Genomic DNA, 21,800 nt, shown 5'->3' on the forward strand with positions numbered 1-21,800 from the left:
TGTTGGTCCACAATTTTTGGGACCGAGGGCTGACCCTATTGAGCCTGGAACCGAGGATCGGACCAACCCTATGGGTCCGGTCCGGTTCCAGGGTCAACTTGAGACCAATCGATTATTTTTTTGCTTCATTTTTTGTATTCCTTGAAAGGATAAATATGCTATTTTAAATTACATATCCATCAACAATGCAACATTGAGCAACCAAATAATGAACACCGGTACATATTAAACATAGATATAAGATAAGGTAACAACATAAATTTCACACTTGCTAAAAGCAACATACCATGAAAACGAACACGTGAAATACAATTAAACCCATAAGAAGTTCAAAATACGCAATATAAACCACGATTATACAACTTCATATCTTATTTATTCTTAAATGATTGCTTCAACTTCCGAAAACCTGAAAACAAATCAAACAACACACATAATTAATATTTAAAAAATTATGTTTGTCCAGCTGAGCTACGCTCGTGAGGTGAGCAAGGCGAGTGGCAAGTGAACAGAGGTGAGCGGCAAGGCAAGCAAAGATAGGCGAGCGGTGAGGCAAGCGAACAGAGGCGGGCTGCGAGCCAGGTGAGCAGTGTGCGAGGCGAGAGGTCGAGGCGGGTGAGCGAGCGAATAAAGCGAGGCGAGCAAAAAGGGTTTCTATTTTTTTTTTGGTTGAATTAGGGCTGGGTTTCTTTCTACTTTCTAATTTACACGGCAAACTGAATTGCATAAGAAAGAAGAGAACAGAGGAGGAGGCGCTAGGGTTTAGAGTAGACAAAAACATATAATATATATATATATGGCTGGTCCGGGTTGGACCAACCCTAAACTCCCAGAACAAATGACACTACTCGCATAGTGCAGGGTCCAAGGGTCCTAGGATCAAGGACTAACCCAGACCCCGCGGGAACCGGACCAAGACTAACCAAAACCAACGACACCACTCGCACAGTGCAGGATCCAAGGGTCCCGGGATCAAGGACTAACCTAGACCCTGTGGGAACCGGACCAAGACCAACCAGGTTGGGTCGATCCAAGGTTGGTCTAGGATTGACCCTAGACCGATGCTCACCCCTACTTAGAGTACATAAAGCGGAAGACATCAAAGATCCATGGCATATGGACATCCTTTCCTAGGTTAAAGAAAACCTATCGAAATGCGACATGTTCACTTTTACCATTTGTAGATAAGAAGAACTTGAAGCGAAAATTCTTTTGCTATTAAATTTCAGATAGAGAAAAGAATCTACTAACATATGGAAATTGCAGGGGAAAATTACAAAAAAAAAATCATAAACCTATTGCATTTATACCAAATTAAATATATATCTTTCAATTTGGCCACTTTAGTTCTAGACCTTTTGACGATTTGCCAATTTAGTCATTATGTTCAATTTTGGGCGGAAATCACTGACTTGGAAGCTGACAGTGCCATATGGGATGGTCGGCGTTGACGTGGACAATTTTTATCAATTTAATTTTTTTTCAAATTTTTTATAATTCTTTATGTTTTCTTTTTCTTTCTTCCTTTCCTTTTTTTTTCTATGAAGTCCGGCGAGGGTCACCGGCCGTCGCTTGTGGTCGACGAGGGTTGACCGACTCTCTTTTGTGACCGGCGAGGTTCGGCCGGTGACCCTCCCTGGGCTTAGAAGAAAAAAAAGGAAAAGAAAGAAAGAAAAAGAGAAAAGAAAAGAAAAGAAAAGAAAAGAAAACAATAATAGACACTGTCGATTTTACCACGTACGAAAAATTAGAGTATAACTAAATATTTTGACTGCGGATTGAGATTTGAAATTATCTTATCTTAAACTTATACTTTTGCGGAAAACTAATAAAATTTATAAGGAAAAGACTCGTGCATCGCATTTGTGTTTATAAAAAAGAAGAAGAGAAAATAGGAAAAATTCTCCCGAGTGCATTATAATATGTAATAACATAGATTTTTTAATATGTACAATTTAAATTAATATCTCAAATATTCTTTATTTAACTTCTCTAGGGATAAAAAAAACTTTATTTATGAACATCCAATATTAAATCCCCATCCCGTGGCCCGCGCAGGGCATAATTTTAGGCACCCCATTCCCAATCCTAGCAGGTCTATGGATTTCCCCACCCTACTTGTCCCGTTCCACAATTCCAAGCTTAAAGGTGTTATATTATATTACTTGAGAGGGAAACAATATTATTATTTCAAGCGATACAACGGAGATTATAACCATATATATTTGAGTGACTCAAACAGTTTTAGTGTTTCCTAAATCTCAATTACACTCAATAACTCGCGCAGTGCTTAGCCCCATAATTTCTCACAAAAATAATATCTTAATCTTATGAAGGAATTGCACAACCTTATCACAAGATTTGTTGGCTAGCAATTAACGAAGCTCTTGTTGCAATTAAGTGCAACATCACAAACCCACAAAGAAGTCTTCTCTGCAACGACATAAGCGCTCCCTTTTTTGAGCACTTAACGAGTCAACTTTCCTATATTTTTTTTTTGTCGACAACTTTCCTATTGAAGCAGTGTCCAATAGGGGTGAGCATGGTCTGGGTGGACGGTTCCCACCACGGAACCGGGAATCGCCCATTAAGGACCGGTTTCGAAAAATTGGAATCGAGAACCGCCCGTTAGTTCCATAGATCCATCAGGGAATCGGACTGCCGGTCCGATCCAGTTTCTGGGTGGGTCTATGGAATCGGTCCCACCAAACTTCACGCAAATAGAGGTGACCGAGTGCGAGAGAGGGAGGCGATGAACAACCAAAGACGCGGCTGTGAGTTGATAGGAGTTGAGAGTCTAGGCAATGAGTTGGTGGACGTTGAGCTTGAGAGTCGAAATCATGAGTCAGAGATAGAGAGATAACTCATATAAGGTGAAAATGAGACGAGACGAGATGAGTATTTAGTTAATGGGTGTTGAGCTTCTGATTAGAGATTTTCAGGTTTTCATTTTTCTTAAATTTTTTTCTTTTTTTTGTTGGAAATTTTTCTTAAAAGTTATATATATATTATCGATCCTGTCCTGGTGGGCGGATGGGCGGTTCTATGCCTAGAACCGGGAACTGAACTGGTACTTACCGTTCTAGTAAATTCAAATCGGGAATCAGACCGGTCCCCACGGGAACCGCCGGTTCCGAGCTTGTCTGGTTTGATTCCAAGTGGTTCAGGCGGTTCCTGGTTTCTTTGCACACCCCTAGTGTCCAATGTGCAGTAGATTCCGTATATTTCATTTTTGTTTTTATCTTTCTTGAAATCCTTGTCTAATTGACACTCTTACACCATAAAAGGAAATTTTATCTCCATAGCATATATTTAGGCGTCCACAAATAATGATTTATCTTGAGTCGGATTTCGTTCGCGGGCTCAAACTCGAGAGATATTCTAACATCGGACATGATGTCTGTACCCTAGTTTCTAGACCCTTTCCTTAAACAATGTACATAAAACATTTTCCAATTTGGTCATATTGAAAGTAAAGTAAGAAGTTTTTGGTATCACGCCATCTTAGGAAACGCACAAGCCCGCTTCATAATGATCATGCAAGGCACTCCCTCATGTACCACTCTAATCTGGAAAGAAGCAATCGCAGGTTCTTTAATGCTAACAAAACCTGATTTTTTCCTCATAAAGATAATCTCCACCCCACCATTTCTCCTTCAACTTGGATATATGAACAGAACCATCAGCTCCAACGATTTCGAAGCAGAAAACGATGACTTCCTTCAACTCTACTCATCTCTTCACCACATTCTGCTCTTCCTGTTTTCCCTCCAGCTCTCTTGGAGGCCCTCAGCTTTCGTGAAAGCCGACGCCGCGTCTTTCGTTCGAAACCTGTGCAGCCAAACCCTAGAGCTTGACGCCTGCAAGAACTGCGTGTCGTCGGAGACCACTGAGTACATTCCGGACCTCACATACTCGGTCCTCTTCTGCATGTACACACAGGCTGTTTACGGCCACGACCATGCCGATGAGCTCTCGCAGGCAGCTGCCTACGAGGCGGAAAAGCAAGCGCTTGAGGTCTGCAGGGACACGCTCTCCGCGGCGGCGAACAACCTCAGTGACGCGCTCTCGATGTTGGAGGGATCGGATTACAGGGATGCGTTCGCGAATATGAAGAACTCGCAGCGGAGATTGATGTCGTGCGAGTACGCGTTCTGGAGGTTTGCGACGGGGGATGGCAATGCGATCCCGACCATGCTGTTGGATGACATGGTGCTCCTGAAACGCTTGTTTGATGTGGGGCATTATTTCTTTCGTCTTATAATTAAGATTAACAATAGGTGATGGCCTAGCTGGAGTCTGTTCTTGTTTAATACTAATGGGAAAGGACAGTCAAATTTGTTGAATATGATTATACAATTTCGATTTTTTCTCTCTCAGAGTTGATATCATCATTCTTCACTCAGTATAACTTGCCCTCTGATTACCAATTAAACAATTACGATTGCGTAACCTGACGATGGCGGAATAACATGTACATGTATATGCATATGGATTTGTTGGCTTATGTCGCTTTACTGACAAAGTTAGGCACTTTTGTTGACAAAAAGTTCCCTATAAGGGGTCAATTTACTTTTCTTTTAAAGCTAAAATAGTACAACGACTGGCCCATTTCACGTGGATTAATCTCTTAAAAAATTATTCTGAGCAATCATGTAAGATGGTCCCATTTCACGTGGATCAATCTCTTAAAAAATTATTCTGAGCAATCATGTAAGATGGTCCCATTTCACATGGATCAATCTTTTAAAAAATTATTCTGAGCAATCATATAAGGTGGTGACCACTTGAGGGTGGATGCTGACTTATGAACCCCTCTTAACTGATATGAACTCGGGATGTCATAACTTTACCGATTAAAAGTTTTGCTTTAAGGGCGTTGGTCTATAATTCTAGGGCTGCGAAGATGTATTCAAACAAAATCACACAAAGTCAAGATTTTCCTAATACCAAAACTCGGCCGTCTACTTTCTTAAGTAGTAACTTCTACAATTGTTGAAGAATTCGAAGAGATTGTGGGGGTCGTGACGAATCATAGTATCTATTGTAAAATCTCATTCTAATCATTTCCCAACAAGCGGTATAGTTTTAAGGTGTCTTGTGCTCATGTACCTAGCTAGGTACCTCAGTTCTCACACAGATTTTAAATCTACTGCCAATGAATGAATCAATACAAAAGAGTACCAACAAAGAGACTCACGCCCGCTAAAGGAACTTAATTGTACTTCCCAGAAACTAAGTACTAAAGCAACGATGGACTATCTACTGAAGGTAAAGAAGTTGGCTCTTTTTCTCAAGAATGACGTAGGAGATATGACTGTTCACGAAGATTTGCGTACAAATATTAATGTAGAAATGTAACATTTAACACTTTCGCATAATGGAAGACAGCAAATGAATTGGACCAGAAATCATACCTTGAGTAAGGGCTATTTTCTACTGCCTTCTGTCCATAATTTCTCCACCTATATCCATCTTCAAGATCATCGATCTCGCTCTTCGTAAAGAAAGCAAACCGAGGCTGCTTCGGGCGCTTCTCTTTCTCTTTTGATCTGTCCCTTCAGAGTTAATTAGGCAAACTAAAAATGATCAGATCTACCAAGTGCTGCACTTTGCTGAGTTTTATGGACCATGTTCTGAATATTTCTTGATGGATTCTCGTTGTAGCTTTAGCTGTCATGAAAACAGCACCTTGAGCATACTAACTAGGGTTTCTACAGCTTCCGTCCTTCTCCACCTTGAGATCCGCAGAAATTGATGGAGATCTGTACATTGGACTTATTCTTTCCAATTTTTTTAATGAAATAGTCAATAAAGAGACAAAATCTAGATGCTTTTGCGATATTTGACTTCGGACAGAAATTCTGGGCGACCGAAATTTAAAGAATTGATTAAGGAAAGAAAAGGAAAAGGCATAAACGAAGATCAAGAGTCTACTCATTCTCGAGCGGTTTCGGTTCGAACAGAGTCTCCTGTGTGCAGTTGAGGAATTTACTTGCTGAGAGATTATAGCGTGATTCTTAATTAATCGACTCGAATTAGTTTGATTTTTATATAAGTTTGGCCGAGCGAGACAGCTACAATGGAAAGCTTACGAAAGTAATACCACGTATATAAAGGAACTAGGTTAATAGTAGAAGTCTCCATATTTTAAACATAGAATCATGGGTAAGGGGCAGGGCAAGCCTGTGGGACGGGGCTGACCATGTCCATCGCCAATCTGCCTCGCATGAGGCATGGGAAAGTTTGCCCCATCCTTCCGTTTGAGTTCTCTATTGGGGACTTCCTACTATTTACACTCATCCAAAAAAAAAAACAAAACTCATTTGGTTGTGAGTCTTATTTGCCCTATTTTGGGTGGGGTGGTATAGGTATCAGTATGGGTGTGCGACAGAAATCACCTAAACCGGAAATCGCCCGGATTGGACTGAATCGGCCGGTTTTGGGCGGTTTCCAGAGACGCCATTCTGGTTCCATAAAATTAGAATAGGTGACGGGCAGCCTGGTTGCCAGTGCTAGGGTGGGAATCGGACCAACCAAACTGCCCGGACTGGATCGATTTTTTTTTTTAAAGAACAGCGATATGTAAAGTGTTAACCTAACTTCGACAAAAAAAAAGTGTTAACCTAACAATCGGCTCTTTCCCTGTTCGCCTCTCAGTGTCTCATGCTTCCTCTTTCCCTCTCAACTCCTCACAATCACCCTCTTTCCCTCTCGGCTCTTAGTAGTGACCCTCTTTCCTTTGCGGCTCCTCACGATAGGCCGACATGCTCTCCACAATGTCGGTGCCGCCCGCAACCTCCATGACATGGGAGCGGAGGGTGCTGGGGCTGTCTCGGGTTATGATGATGGGGGGCTTTGGGTTGTTCTTGGAACGCGTTGGCTGCCTCCTTAGCCTCCTCAACACCTCTTTACCTCCTCCTACAATAGCTTCTTTCCCATCGGCAGCGGGGAAAGTGGTGGCGGCGGAGGTGGAGTAGTCACCGCGATCCCACATCTGGCGGTGGCCGAAGCTACTGTTGTTGCTGAGGTTGTCATCTTCGGAGATTGGAATAGGTAATGAGGAGTAAAGCTATGGACGTCTCGGCTGACGAAAGGAAGTGGAAGAGGACATTCGTGTGCTGTTAGTAGATCCGTTTCTTTTTCTGGCTTTGCTTGCGGTATCTCTTTTGTGTGTGCGCAAAATACCACTTGATGTATTATTACCCTTTTCCACAGAAATAAATTTAGAACCCAAAATTGCCTTGTATCTTTTCTTGTCGTCAATTCTTGCTTGAGAGCTGCTAGTAGGGATGAGCTTTACTAGAGGATGAATCACGCTGCGCCCACCAAATCTTGAGTTGAACTGAAGTGTCCTTTGAGTGAGATTGTAGAGTAGTGGTGATGGGGTTTGTTGTGCTAAGGTTTCTCGAGTGTCTTCCATGAAAGCTCAAAGAGAAGGAGGTTGGCTTGCTGGTACTCTACCAGTTCCGTTGAACTGCCTGGAAGCCGGACCGTCGGTCTCGGTACCGGATGGTCCGATTCCCGATTCCAAAAATTAGGAATTGGTCCTCCTAGTCCGGTTCCCGGTTCCTAAGTGGGATCGGACCAAATCGGGAACTGATTACTCCTAGATATCGGGTAGGGTGGGAAAAACTGTAATTTCTAATTTTAGTATAATATTTTAGATGACTAGTGTATCACTCGTGTTCGAAAGTGATTAGTTTGTGTTCAGCTCATGTAATTGTTCTCTTTCTTTATTTTTCTGAAAATCATTTCCAATCAAATTTGGTGTACTTATTGCCAAAAAGGAAAGAAACTAGAAAGCGAGTCCGGTAGTAATCCGCCTCCAAAGAAATGCAGAAAAATGTTGGTATTGTCATATTATTCTAGTCTATCCTCTCTCCTCTCTACTATCTCCTTAAATCATCCGTGCAAACGCTCCGGGAAAGAACTCATCGTACCTAAAGCACCTTCATAGCATCACACGTTTGCTCAAAAGTATAGTATAACCCACGTTTACTAAAATAAACAATAAAAGGGTAAAGAACTGACATGGTTCTCATCTCATCCCATATATTTTTCATAAGTTATATTTAGAGTCACGCCGCATTTTTTGTCCATTTTCTGCGCATACATATGTGAATGAACTTCCGAAAGGGCAAAGCAATTTGTGAAATGTTCAGGGATTAAGGCTTAGGCAATGAGGGTTTTGCGCTCCTCTCGAAAAATTCTGACCGCAGTTTACCATATGGCCGGGATTCTTGTATTGATCTAATTATCTTAAATAGAAGGGTTAATACCACGGAAAAACTCCAAGCCGGTACACCTGTAAGGCTGCGCTTGGTAGCCAGTATAAAATTCATGATATGATAACATTTCTCCTATCTTGTGTTTGGTTTCTGCTTAAGATGAGATAAAGCCGGATATAAGGGGATATAGCCTGAATAAAATTATCCCAGGGGGGAGGTAGGATATAGGTGGATATGATTTCTCATATTTATGGTATAAAAAGCTATTTTTCTCGAAACAAACTTTTTAATAATAAAAATTAATTAATATTTAAATATAAAATAATATTTGAGTTATAATACTAAAAAGAAAATTTAGAATAACCAAAAAAATAATTTTCGTTTTTATATATTCCCATATTATTTATATAATTTAATTTCTTTCTACTCTATAATATTATTTAACATCTATATTATTACATATTTTAGTTATAATAGCATAGTTTATAAGTTCATAAAATTTTTATAAAGGACTGATGTAAGGGAATAAAAAAATAAAAAAAGAGATGGAAAAATAAAAAAAAAATTGAGTAAATAAAAATGAGGTAGAATGACCCAGACTTTAATAAACAAATTCAAATTTGAAAAGAATCTTTCTAATTCTTGAAAAATGAGGGGCAATGAAATTTCTAAAAAAGCCTACCCTCTCTCGTCTCCTACTCCTATGTATCTCTAGTTCATGTTGAAGCTTCACGACTCTTTTGTAGTTTTTTAGTTCACGTCAAAGTCCCATGAAAATGGCGAGAGAGTCTAAGCTTCTTCTCATTTGAAGCTCTTCGGTTCATGTCAAAAGTCCACAAAAGCAGCAACAAAGTCGAAACTCCTCTATAATTTTGTGGTTCATGTCGAAGTTTCACACAAGTAGCAAGGGAGTCGAAATACTATACTTTTCGTAATCACAAAAGTGAATGATCATATTTTTATTCTCTTGCTAGATTTGGCAATGAATTATGAGAGATTTTTACAATATTCGTTTGTGCATTTTTAGATTCATTTATATTGATATATCGTAAATAACAAATTATGGACGTAATAAAATATGAAAATATCCGATTTTATTACTGCGATTCACCAAACAGTGGATAGGATATGGAAAAATCCTTGGATTTGATTTTCTATCCTATCCAATCATATCCTGGTTAGAAATTTGGACGATCAAACGCAGCCTGACAGATTTACTCTGGACTAATGTTTTGATCATCAAAAACCTCAAACTGGTACACCTATGACAAATTTACCTTAAACTAATTTTTTGACCACTAAAAATCCCAAACCAATACACTTGCGACAAATTTACCTCCGTAAAATTAGATTAATACCACGAAAAATCACAAATTGTTAAACCTGTGATAAACAGAGGGGTAAAACCCGAAACTAGTACACCCGTCAATTGTTATGTATCATCTAACTCAGTAATTTGACGGTAAAATTTAACGGAAACTAACAGAGGATAAATTTGTCACAGGTGTACCAGTTTGGGCTTTTTCATAGTCAAAAAATTAATTTTGGGTAAATATGTCACAAATATACCAGTTTGGGATTTTTCGTGGTATTAACCCTAAATAGAACATGATGTCTGTACCCTAGTTTGACCCTATCCTTAAACTATCTATGTATGACATTTTCTAATTTGGTAATATTGAATTACAAGTAAGAAAATTCTGTATCATGCCAGCCTAGTAAACAAACAGCTGTTCATTAACGATCCTGCAAGGAACTCCCTCATGCAACACTCTGAATTGGAAAGAAGCAATTAAACGTTATCACTTCCTCAATCCGATCTCCTTCCTCATAAAGATAATCTCCACCCCACCACCATTTCTTCTCCAACATGGATGGGTAAACAGAATCACCAACTCAAACCATTTCAAAGCGGAAAAGATGATGACTCCCTTCAACTCTACTCATCTCTTCATCACAATCTGCCTCTTCCTGTTTTCCCTCCAAATCTCTCGGCCCTCGGCTTTCGTGAAAGCCGACGCCGCGTCTTTCATTCAAAACCTGTGCAGCCAAACCCTAGAGCTCGACGCCTGCAAGAAGTGCGTGTCGTCGGAGCCCACCGAGTACATTCCGGAGCTCACGTACTCGGTCCTCTTCTGCATGTACAGTCAGGCTGTCTACGGCCATGACCATGCCGACGAGCTCTCACGGACCGCCAGGTCCCCCGGGGTAAAGCAAGCGCTAGTGGTCTGTAGGGACACGCTCTTCGCGGCATCGAACAACCTCAGCGACGCGCTCTCGATGATGGAGGGGTCAAAGTACAAGGATGCGTTCGTGAATATGAAGAACTCGAGGCAGAGCTTGATCTCGTGCTCGCTCGCGTTCCGGAGGTTTGCGACGTGGGACGGCGACGCGATCCCGACCGTGCTGCTGGATGACATGGTGCTCATGAAGCGCTTGTTTGATGTGGGGCATTATTTCTTTCGTCTTATAATTAAGATTTGATGTAGTTAGCAAGAATCACCTATAGGGGGGTGAATAGGTGATCTTAAACAATTTTGATCAATTTATAGCGGAAATGGTTGATCACAGTTGAGTCTGAATAAAATTCAGATTCAACATAGTTTATATAGACAGTGCTTTTGATGTGCAGAATGTAAAGTAAGAGATAAGGGATAGAAAAACTGCACACAAGTTTATAGTGGTTCGGCTTATAGCAAGCCTACGTCCACTCTCCCACCCTGACAGCCTACCGGCTGGATTTTACTATGTAATCAAGAGAAATTACAGATTCTGAGTGACAGTACTATTGTGTATGATAGGACTCTCTATCTCACACAATCACTCTTACAAAGCATCCCTCAAGATCTTGGTATTTAGCTAAAGAAAGACAAGAGAAGGGATCGGGGTATGCTCAGACTTTGGACTTGTTGATTTTTGATTTCGCACGCTCCTTCTGCTCCTCGTAGATCTCCTTTTATACTCCTCCACTCCCAAACTAGCCGTTGGACAATCTTCAGAGGATCATCTTCCAATATTCAACTTGGACAGATTTGTATAAAATGGATTGAGTAGCCGTTGGATGACAAAATCTGAATCCCGCTGATTCTGGTCGCCCAAACAATCAGAATCTTGATTTTCATAAGTAGAGTTTTATTCGTTGAAGTGCATACTTGTCATAGTGTTTTCAATCAATTATTGATTTTGATTGAGACAGTCAAAACTTTTCTTCTGTGAAATCCATGCCAGATCACTGGCTGTTGTGATTTATTCTGAATGAGTTTTGCTTCTGCGTCTGAAGAATTTTTTATTCTTGCATTACATTCAGAATCTGAGTTAGCGTAGGTCTTCAGTAAAATCTGAATCCTTCAGAATTTGAGTCTGAATGACTTTTATGGTAAAGTCTGAACTTTTCATTCTGAATCTGAACTTTTAGTTCTGAGAAATTGTAAAGTCTGATATTTCCTTCTGAACTTCCAGAATATATTAACCTCGAATGAAATACATGTCAGAATTACAATATAAATATAAAAAGTTTTGTCAGCTTCAAAATTTATTAGGAGTTTTCCTCAACAAGATTAACAAGAGGTGATGAACTAGTGAGAGTCGGTTCTTGTTTAATAATGTGGGAAAAAGACAGTCATATTTGTAGAATATGATTATATGAATAAAGGATATAAAAGACAGTGGCGGAACGCACAGCAGCCCTCTAGCAATCACAAAACAACCTTCAATTTAACCTCAAATTTTTCCTTTTTTTTGGAAAAATTCAATGATGTAGATGGCTACTAAAATGGAGTAATAACCATTTATTATTGGGAAATGATGAACTGACGGCACCGTTACTCTTGAAGTGTAACGGTGCCTTCTCCACCACTAACTCTTTTTTACTAAATTTCTTTGGAAAATCAGCAATAGAAAATCTCAGTTGGGATTTACATATAAGAAAAAGAAATAAAGGAAGACAAAATTAATTTGAAAAAATTTAACTACTAAAATAAAATAACAAGAATTCTGAAAATAATATCATTAAAAATAGATTATTAATGTTATTGGAAATATTTATTAATTTTCAAAATTATGGAGAAAAATTAGAAATGTTGTTTTTTAAACTAATGAAAATATTATTGTACTTTACATGGCACCTCAATCTTTGTGCTCGACTTAAGTTGGTTTGAAAGGGGCTCTTGTTATTTTGGGCTCATGAGACTCAGGTAGAGGAATTCTCACAATTGTTGGATAACCGCATTGACTTAATTAACCCCTCTTTCACCATATCTTTTGTGTTAGGGTTCCTCCTTCACTAACAATCGGTCTCATTTTCGTCATCGGCATCATCTTTATCAATCACTTTACCTCTAATATACACTGCATCTATCTAAAAAGGATTGAATATTGTATTTCTAAAAATAATGTTTTCAAAGCGAACAACAGAAATTAAGTACATCACTTTCTTGCAATAAAATCAAGAGATTGATCGATGAATCTTTCTTGCTTCGACACTAGGACCTCACTTGTATTTCAATATGTAAATTGAACAAAATGTAACTCATTTGTATGTTTAACGGAGATTGTTATTATTTGATTGAACAATATTCATCGTCCATTAAAAAGTTGCAGTTCAATTTCTTATAAATTATTTATTGCTTAATTCTTATCACTTTTGATTTGTTCCTTTAAATAAATTAGAAAGATACCACTTTTTTGGCCCATCTCTCACTGAATCTTGTGGTCAAAATCCCACCATCAGAAATTCTAGGTGACGGCAACCGTTACGCTAGCACCATCCTTTATTATTAGACCATAGACTAAAATGATAATTAAAAAAAAAGCCCATATAATAATCATATTATTCTTGTAAATTTTACGAATAAATCATATCTTTCTCATCCTATATATAATTTTGATATCCTTTCCCAAGGTACATCAAATTGCCCTTACAAATGTTTTTCCCATTTTCAACGCACATATAGAGCACACGCTCTTTTTAGTTGGTGTTGAATAAAAGTTAGTCCGTTGACTTATGGGCAGCATACATATATATAGGAAAAATTTTTTTGGGGGGGGGGGGGGGGGGGGGGGGGGGGGGGGGGGGGGGGGGGGGGGGGGGGGGGGGGGGGGGGGGGGGGGGGGCGGGGGGGGGGGGGGGGGGGGGGGGGGGGGGGGGGGGGGGGGGGGGGGGGGGGGGGGGGGGGGGGGGGGGGGGTATATGCATATGGATTTGTTGGCTTATGTCGCTTTGCTGATAAGGTTAGGCATTTTTGTTGACAAAAAAGTTGTCTACAATAGACCACTTGACTTTTTCTAGCTAAGATAGTGCAATGGCTTGGCTCGTTTCACGAGGATCAAACTATTAGAAAATGACTCCGAACAACCATACAAGGTGGTGGCCATTTGTGAGTGGATACTGACTTAGAAATCTCTTCCTACTGATGTGAACTTGCGACGTTACAAATTGATCGATTAGAAGTCTTGCTTTTAAGGGTGTTGGTCTATAATTCTAGAGCTGCAAAGATGCATTCCAACAAATCATGCGCAGTCAAAATTTTCCTAATACTAAACCTCGGCCGTTTACTTTCTTACGTGACCAAAGAATTAATGTTGCTGCCAGTTAGCAGGCCACTATTAGGCATCAAATTGAAGATTCCTGCGATGTATCTAGGTATATATACATATAATCAATCGATTGATCAAGGCGACCGATTAATTTCCATGTCAATGAAGCATGATTATAAAGAAGAGCATATATTGCAACAACGAGGTCGATCATCCGTTATTCAGAGCCGGTGAATAGCTCCGTATGAAATGCGAGCTTCATTTGTGACCTTAAATTTTTCCATAAATTGCCTTAAACTATCCATGTAATGCTAATCTCTAACAATTTATTTGTTAGTCCACATTAATGCTGTTTATGCACAGCTTTTCTATACATTTGTTTGTGCATATCGTGTCAATAGTTATCTAGCCATTCGCAATTTTTCCGCCTGCTTTGGCCCGTTTATGATTAGTGGAGCCTCAACATATTAAGGCGTGATTAAGTGACCAAACTTATCGGGTGAGTTGGATCATTGATGAAATAATCATTTTTTCATCTGACAGAATATACCCGGAAAAGCTGTGCATTTCAATGGTAAAGAGCAGGCAACAAATATATGCATGACAAAGATAAATCAAGAACGACAAACGTCCGACCGTCTTCTTTCACCATATCAAGCACAACTCAAGAACATATAACAATGAACTAATGTACATAGGCATAATATAGGCACATTAGTATGTCAACAATAATGCCATACAAATTACGAAGCAACATGAGATTAGGAGTCCTCAATGGTGCTCTCTCTGCGACTGATGCACTAGCACCTCGCTACAGAAAAAATATAGATTCTCAAGGAAGTCGGAACTGGAGTTCGGGGTCCAAGTTTCGGTAGATTTTGGACATTGGGTCGTCTTGGCGAATGCTTTCCATTTGGAGTAACTGAGCCAATAGCTCTTGTTGAAAGTAAGGAGGCTCCATAAGACATGTTGATCGGAGATTCGGAGGCACTAACATATCGGCAAAGTTGCCGGCCCGAAGAGTCGCGGGGCTGTGATGACTATGTTGGCCTTCGTATGTTGTGACCACGATCGAGGGATCTTGGAATGATCTCTCCACTCGCTTCTTCACCATGCATCCTTGGCTAGTGCACCTGTAGTAACTTCTACAATTGTTGAAGAATTCAAAGAGATTATTAGAGGGTCATTACAAATCATTGCATAAATTGTAAAATCTCATTCTAATCATATTTCAATAAGCGATATAGTTTTAGGCTGTCTTGTGCTAAAGTACCAGCTAGGTACCTTAGTTCTCACACAGTTTTAGATTTAATGTCAATGAACGAGTCAATACAAAAGAATACCAACACGCTATGTCGATGTTTGACGATCAATCCTTATGTTCCCTCGTAAAAATGATGGTTACCTCCAATCATAAGGCATTGGTTTCAATCACAATAAAAGGTAGGCCATATCCCGTCATGATAGGAGTAATCAATTTGAATACTCCTCAACGGCTTCAAAATGGCAATCAAGTATTTATCCAAAGAAAGCACTCATTGTGTAGATTACAGCTTTTACAAAGAAGGGGAGAAGGCAGAAACCATGTAAACAAGAAGTACCCTAAGATACAATTTAATTTGCTTCGAGATCCCTACTCTAGCAAGCCGGAAAATATACATACCCAAATGCCAAATTGAGGTCATGAATTGCTGAAAAAATGCTATAGATAACTACATCCAAGAGATGAATGCCGACCAAGAAACAAAGGATTTGCTTATGTATTAAAGATTACTAACTTGTCAAACCATTATCACTTTTGGAAACTTAATCGCACTTCCCAGAAACTAAGTACTAAAGGAACGGTCGACTATGTACTGAAGGTAGAGAAGTTGGCTCTTTTTTTCAAGAATGACGTTCGAGACACGAGTGTTCGCGAAGATTTGCGTATGAATGTTTATGTAGAAAGTCGGCAAATGAATTGGACCGGAAATCATACCTTGGGTAAGCGCTATTTTTTACTGCTTTTTGTCCATATTTTCTCCACCTATATCCATCTTCAAGATTATCAATCTCGCTCTTCGTCAAGAAAGCAAACCGAGGCTGCCTTGGGCGCTTCTCTTTCTTTTTTAATTTGTCCCTGCAAAGTTAATTAGGCAAACTAAAATTGATCAGATATACCAAGTGTTGCACTTTGCTGAGTTCTATGGACCAAGTTTTGAAATTTTCTTGATGGATTCTCATTTTAGCTTTCGCTGTCATGAAAACAGCAGCTTGAGCATACTAACTAGGGTTTCTATAGCTTCCGTCCTTCTCCAACTTGAGATCCGCAGAAATTGATGGAGATCCGTACATTGGATTTATTCTTTCATTTTTTTAATGAAATAGTCAATAAAGAGACAAAATCAAGATCAGCCTTCAAACTTCGTTTCATTTGGCTCTTGTGAACATGTATTACCGACCAAATCCAGTTGAAAACACACGAGAAAAAAATTAGTAGATAGATGTTCTGACCCTGATTAAAGAATTAGGAATTCCTTGCTTTGAAAAAGTGTGCAACATTTTCTCAGACCCAGTATCAAATTGGGACTAGATCTGCTAAAGAAAAGCAAGTACGAGGTGGACCAGACTCAAAACTTACCCATTTTTAGCCTTCCCTTCTTGGTCATGATCTTCACGACATCCTGTTGATCGCTCATCTTGGGTGATCTTGCCCTTGTCTTTGTCTTCGGATCTGACGGCCGCCTTCTCTTCGGACGATGAAGACAGGGCCGATGAAGAATTATTAGGGGTTGACTGGTTGTTATTCTCGCTCAAGATCGATGCACTCTTTCTCGAACCGTCAGTGCTAACGACTTCAGAGGATGAGCAACAAGACATGTCAAAGGCTCTTGAGAGAGTGTTGTAATCCACGGAACCATCTAAGAAGGCTCTGAAGGTAGAGTTCGAGGGAGCTGATGAATGATCTTGTGTTGCCTGTAGCAGGTGGTGTTGGTGAGTATGATTATGGTGGAAGAAGGGATTGTTACTGTCGTTAGAGGTAGGGAAGGGTGAGAAACTGTAGTTGAAAGGATCCAAACTGTTGTAAGGATTGCTCTTGCCTTCAGACATGGTGGAAAGACGGAAGCTGCTAATTTTGAGTTGAATTAGAAGAAAGAGTAGAGAGAGAGAGAGAGAGAGAGAGAGAGGTGTTGAAGCTGCAATAGTGTTGAAAGAAGAATGAGATGGGAGCTTTTGCGGAGGTTGTCTTTGTTCTAGTGAAAAGGATAGCTCAGAGAGAGAAAGAGAGAGAAAAAATAGGTGGAGGGGTGTGCAAATAATTGGGTCAAAGCAAGTGATCGCTTGAATAATGTCATAGAATTTCAAATTGATTGAAACAGTGATGTGCCTGACTATCATTGAATATTTGAATACAACCCACTTTTTAAATATATGATAATATTAAGTTATTTCTCCAGATAAACCTTAATGGTTCGAGCAAAGGGCGATATAGAAGTATATTTCTAATGGGCTATATTTCTTGATTATTTATGATCGAGGAAAACTTTCTTCAAAGCTAACTAATATAAATACGGACGATACTCATACTTTTTATAGTCCGTGAATCAGAACGCCGTTTCTCCATATCTAAGTGTTGTAACTCTAGTATCGTTCCCGTGGTCCAAGCGAAGGACAGCAAACCAATTTACCATGGCGAACTCTACATATATAGTGAACTATTTGCCCATCTGTTTTAGGCAGCTCATGCAAGTATCTTCTAAGCCCTAGAATCACGTACGCCTGTGTATCTTGCATCTGCCTATACGCTCGTACAAAGATATATATGCCGATTACAAGTCTTTTTGCCTCCTCCTGTTTGCGTGCAGGGATCGGGGGAGTATGGTATACGAAGCGGAATACACAAAAAAGAAGTAGGGTTTCATGGGCAGTACGGCAGCAGAGAGAGAGAGAGAGAGAGAGAGAGAGACGGTGGCGCACGTTACGACCGGAGAGAGCGGGGCCAAATGGTGGGGGATTTGGGATTCCGAGATTGCGGCTGGGTGCGAGCGACGACGATTGGGGTCGGGGGTTGGGCACCGTCATTTGACCGCACGTCACTCACGTAGGCTCCCCCTTCTTCTTCCTCCTCTTCTTCTCTCTCTCTCTCTCTCTCTCTCTCTCCGTCTGTCCTGTTTCTCTCTCACGCCTTTCTCTTCTCCTTGGCTCCCCCCGACATCTCCCGTGAATGATCCATCCATCGATCGGGATCTGCGAAAGATGATGATGATGATGCCTTGTCGCATCACTCACCCCCACGGATTTTCGGAGATTCTCGTGCCGCGTGCCAAGTAAATAGAGGATCTCCGGTGGAGGCTACGTGCAAATCCCGAAAAGTATTATCGAAAAAGTCCTAAATTTATCGTGCCTCAATCAATTTGGCCGCGAATATTTTAATTTTGCCAATTGAATTCTAAATTTTTGACAATTTACCGATTGAATTCATCCGACTAATTTTGATCGGAAATCGTTGATGTAGACGGCGGTCGTCATACGTGACACAGCCATCCCTGACAAGAACAATTTTTATATTTTTATAATTTTTTTTGAAATTTTTACTTTTCTTTTCCTTTTTTTTTTGTCTTTTTTTTTTCTGTGGTGATCGCGAAGGCCCTAGGCAAGGCCCCCATGTCAGCAGTCCACATTGACAAGATGGACTCAATTGGCAAAATTGAAAGGTTTATGACGGAATTAACCAAAGTGCAATAAATTTAGGAATTTTTGGATAATTTTCCCTGCAAATCCGTCACTTCAATTTTTTATCGTTCAAATATCCAACTGGCTTCGATACTATGATAGAATGCTTAATCTAAAAGTTAAAACCGATAAGTGGAGGGAGGATATGTGCGTACATAAAAAAGTATATAAATCTCGTAGTCAAGCGATGCGGGATATTTCAAACAATACAAGAATACGGAGCAAAACTTTATTTCGTGGGTACTGGCTTCCTTTAAGATAGGGAGTGGGTATACATCTCTTCTCATCGCATAATATGTGAACCCTACATCCATTCATCGACTCTGCGAAAAGGCGTGTATTGTTGTTAAATGGGCCTGACGATTTTCAGTGGAGTATACAATCATCGCTTTGCATGACTTCGGCTTTACTGACCTTTGCGAAAAGAGGCAAGGGCCAAAAATGAATAACACATGTAAAGGACATGACTTACACATGTGTAAATGTACGTAATGACACATAGTCAATGGATTGCATCTTGTTTCTCATGATTCTAGCAAACGATCCTAATTACATCTTACTTTATTTTCTTGTGGGTGGGTACATATGACATGAGACCATCTTGCGGAAAAGGGATCTTGAAAATGTATTTGGTCATATTTTACCAACCAGCTAAACCCTAAATAAAACTCAAATTCATCATATAGATTGGGGACAGTACAAGAATATATAAATATATATATGTATGTATGTATGTATATGCCTGTGGGGGTATTGTTTTCCAATCCCATGATTTGCTCTTTTCTAGTGATGATTTTTCAATAATGTTTTCTTTGTTTTCTTAATCAAGCAGTTCAATGCTTCACTCAACTTCTCACCTGCCTAACATACGAAAGTTAAGGGAGCTCTTCGGACCTCGGAGTAGTATTGTTCAAACTTCTTCCACAAACTCTACCGCAATTGGGTTCCAGTTTTTTTACACACTTTCCACGGGTGCAAAATCAGCTCAAGAATGACAGGAAGGAAGCGCACGCAAACCCTTCTTTGGGCACACGATTGATTGAGGATTTTGGTCCCATTCACGAACGGTGCAAAAGGGGATGTACGTCGCAATTGGCAAAGATACAAAGTGCAAGTAATCATCTCGAAAGAACCGCGCGCAAAAGTACAAACTTTGGTCCAATATGCTGTACGATGTTCCCATGAGAGGACAGGATCGGTATGTGCTCGTCTGAAAGAGATTGGGGTTTTATAAACCGTTCACGTCTCTTATTCACCTTTTAATCTTTGGAAAGGATGATCTTGTTGGTGTTCATTGCGATGGTGCAGTTTGATGGTAACTTAAATCAGATTCTTTCTAACTTGGGATATATGGATGGCTCTACCGTCCCGTTGAAAAAAACTAGCTTTTTTGTGCCGAAAGATTTTTGAAAGAGCTAGTAAGTGTAAAATGAACTGTTGATAGCATTACAACACGTTTTGAGAATTTGATACATACAAAATTGTTGGGAAAATTACCAAAAAAGTCTAAAACCTATTGCAATTATGCCAATTCGGTCCTAAACATTTCTTTTTTTGTCAATTAAGTCTTAAACCTTTTGTATTTGTGCTAATTTAGTTCATCTGGTCAATTTTGGCCGGAAATCCACATGGACACCAGCCGTCATACGTGGCGCGGCCAGTGTTGACGTGGACATCTTTAAATAATATTTTAATAAATCTTTCAATTATTTATTTTTCTTTTTTTTTTCCTTCCCTTCTTCTTCAAACCGGCGAGAGGCGAGGGCCAGTGAGGTCAACCTTGCCATGGCTAAATTGTGCTCAATTAAATGTTTATTTACCTAAATTGCTTTTAGGTTAAAGCAACCCACAAGATCACGAGACCAAAAAGACTACAAAGCATTGGGCAAAACAGAACACAGGCTCATGGCGAACAAGAAAATATTTGTGAGCCTACTAACTAAGGGAGTGACCACATGCATATTTGTCTAGGTAGTCTATGGGCCCGTTTGGTTCAATTTTGAAAATGCTACTTGGGGGAATGCAAATACCTTTGGGTGAAAGCCCATTGGGGAAATACAAATGGTGTTTGGTAAAAATATTTTGTAAAGCTACTTTGGCCAAAATATAGTGTTTAGTGAATTATTTTTGCAAATGGACTTTGGGAATAAAAAACCTAACTTACCCCTTCGTCGGAGCCGGCGCCGGCCGGCCGCCGGCGAGCCGTATCTCGGCGCGCCGCGCAGCCGCCCGAGGTTGGGTGACCACGGCGGCCGGATCCTCGGGGCTCCGGCCGCCGCCCGAGGCCGGGTGACCTTCTAGCGAAGGTTGCGGGACCCAAGCGGCCGCCCGGGTCGCGGGACCCAGCGGCCGGCGCCTAGGTCCCGCGACCCAAAGCGGCCGTCGACCGAGGTCGCGCGACCCAAGCGGCCGTCGACCGAGGTCGCACGACCCAGTGCGGCGGCCGCCCTGGGTCCCGTGACCTCGCCGAGGGTCGCCCGGACTCGGGCGACGGCCGCCGGCCTCTTGCCGGCCCGATCCGGCGCCGGCCGCCTCGCCGGCCACCTCACGAAGAAGAAGATGAACAGTACACACGAGGGGCAAAACCGGAATAAGCCAAAATAACTAAGGGTAGTTTGGGGATAAAAAATTTGGGTTTAGCATTCCAAATGCTAGCATTTGGCCATGGGGCTTTCGAGGCCGAAAGCCCCTTCCAAATGCTGAACCAAACGGGCCATATATCTGTTTACTAGCGTCGGGCTTATTGACGGGAGCTTGTAATCAAAAGAGGTATTAAAGTGATGGAATGTTGTTGATGCGATTGGGCCACTTGGATGGGCCTAAAGCCCAACCACCCTGGTTGGATTTAGCAAACTATATATGTTCACTATGTTAACGAAGAAAAGGATTCACAAATAATATGTATTTGTGTTTCGTGGAGAGGAAAAACAATTTTGGGTCCCAATGTATTGCAAATAGAATATCAATCCCGCTGTTTGTCAATAGGATAAATAAGGAGATAATTTCTTTCTGACAACATGGTAGGACCGAACATTCGGCCCACCAATCTTCACGTATGCTCACGAACCTTCGTCCTCTGATGTTCATATTTTGGACATGATCCTGCTTGGGAGTCTTTTCCTTCCAGAGTGAGCATCTTAGTCCGATGGGCCAATGTAAAACAATCGCATGGACTCACATCGGTTGTGCAAAAAGAGAAGGACCGATTTAGAAATAATCAAAATAAGTGCATTGGAGATTCGTGGATTGTTTCGAAATAATCATAGTAAACGCACGGCACATTTATTCTCTGGCAAAAGTCAAAATACAATGTTCATCCTA

General features: G+C 40.5%; 1 protein-coding gene across 2 annotated transcripts; it reads right to left on the minus strand.

Moving 5' to 3' along the window:
• Positions 1-14,376: 14,376 nt before the first annotated feature.
• Positions 14,377-16,969, minus strand: LOC115682678 (WRKY transcription factor 71-like). 2 transcript variants are annotated; one of them, XM_056321502.1, is made up of 3 exons: positions 16,387-16,969; positions 15,745-15,885; positions 14,377-14,908 (listed from the first exon to the last, which is right to left on the minus strand). In XM_056321502.1, exons 1-3 carry the CDS (start codon positions 16,854-16,856, stop codon positions 14,599-14,601), a joined length of 921 nt encoding a protein of 306 aa, XP_056177477.1. In that variant the 5' UTR covers positions 16,857-16,969; the 3' UTR covers positions 14,377-14,598. The 2 variants fall into 2 exon arrangements, with proteins under 2 accessions (XP_056177477.1, XP_030462832.1); XM_030606972.2 differs by having other exon boundaries at positions 14,377-14,911; positions 16,387-16,959.
• Positions 16,970-21,800: the final 4,831 nt, after the last annotated feature.

This window comes from Syzygium oleosum, unplaced genomic scaffold (assembly GCF_021117445.2).
Source record: "Syzygium oleosum isolate NSW1041296 unplaced genomic scaffold, Sole_v2.1 Sole_v2.23, whole genome shotgun sequence".
NCBI lineage: Eukaryota > Viridiplantae > Streptophyta > Magnoliopsida > Myrtales > Myrtaceae > Syzygium > Syzygium oleosum.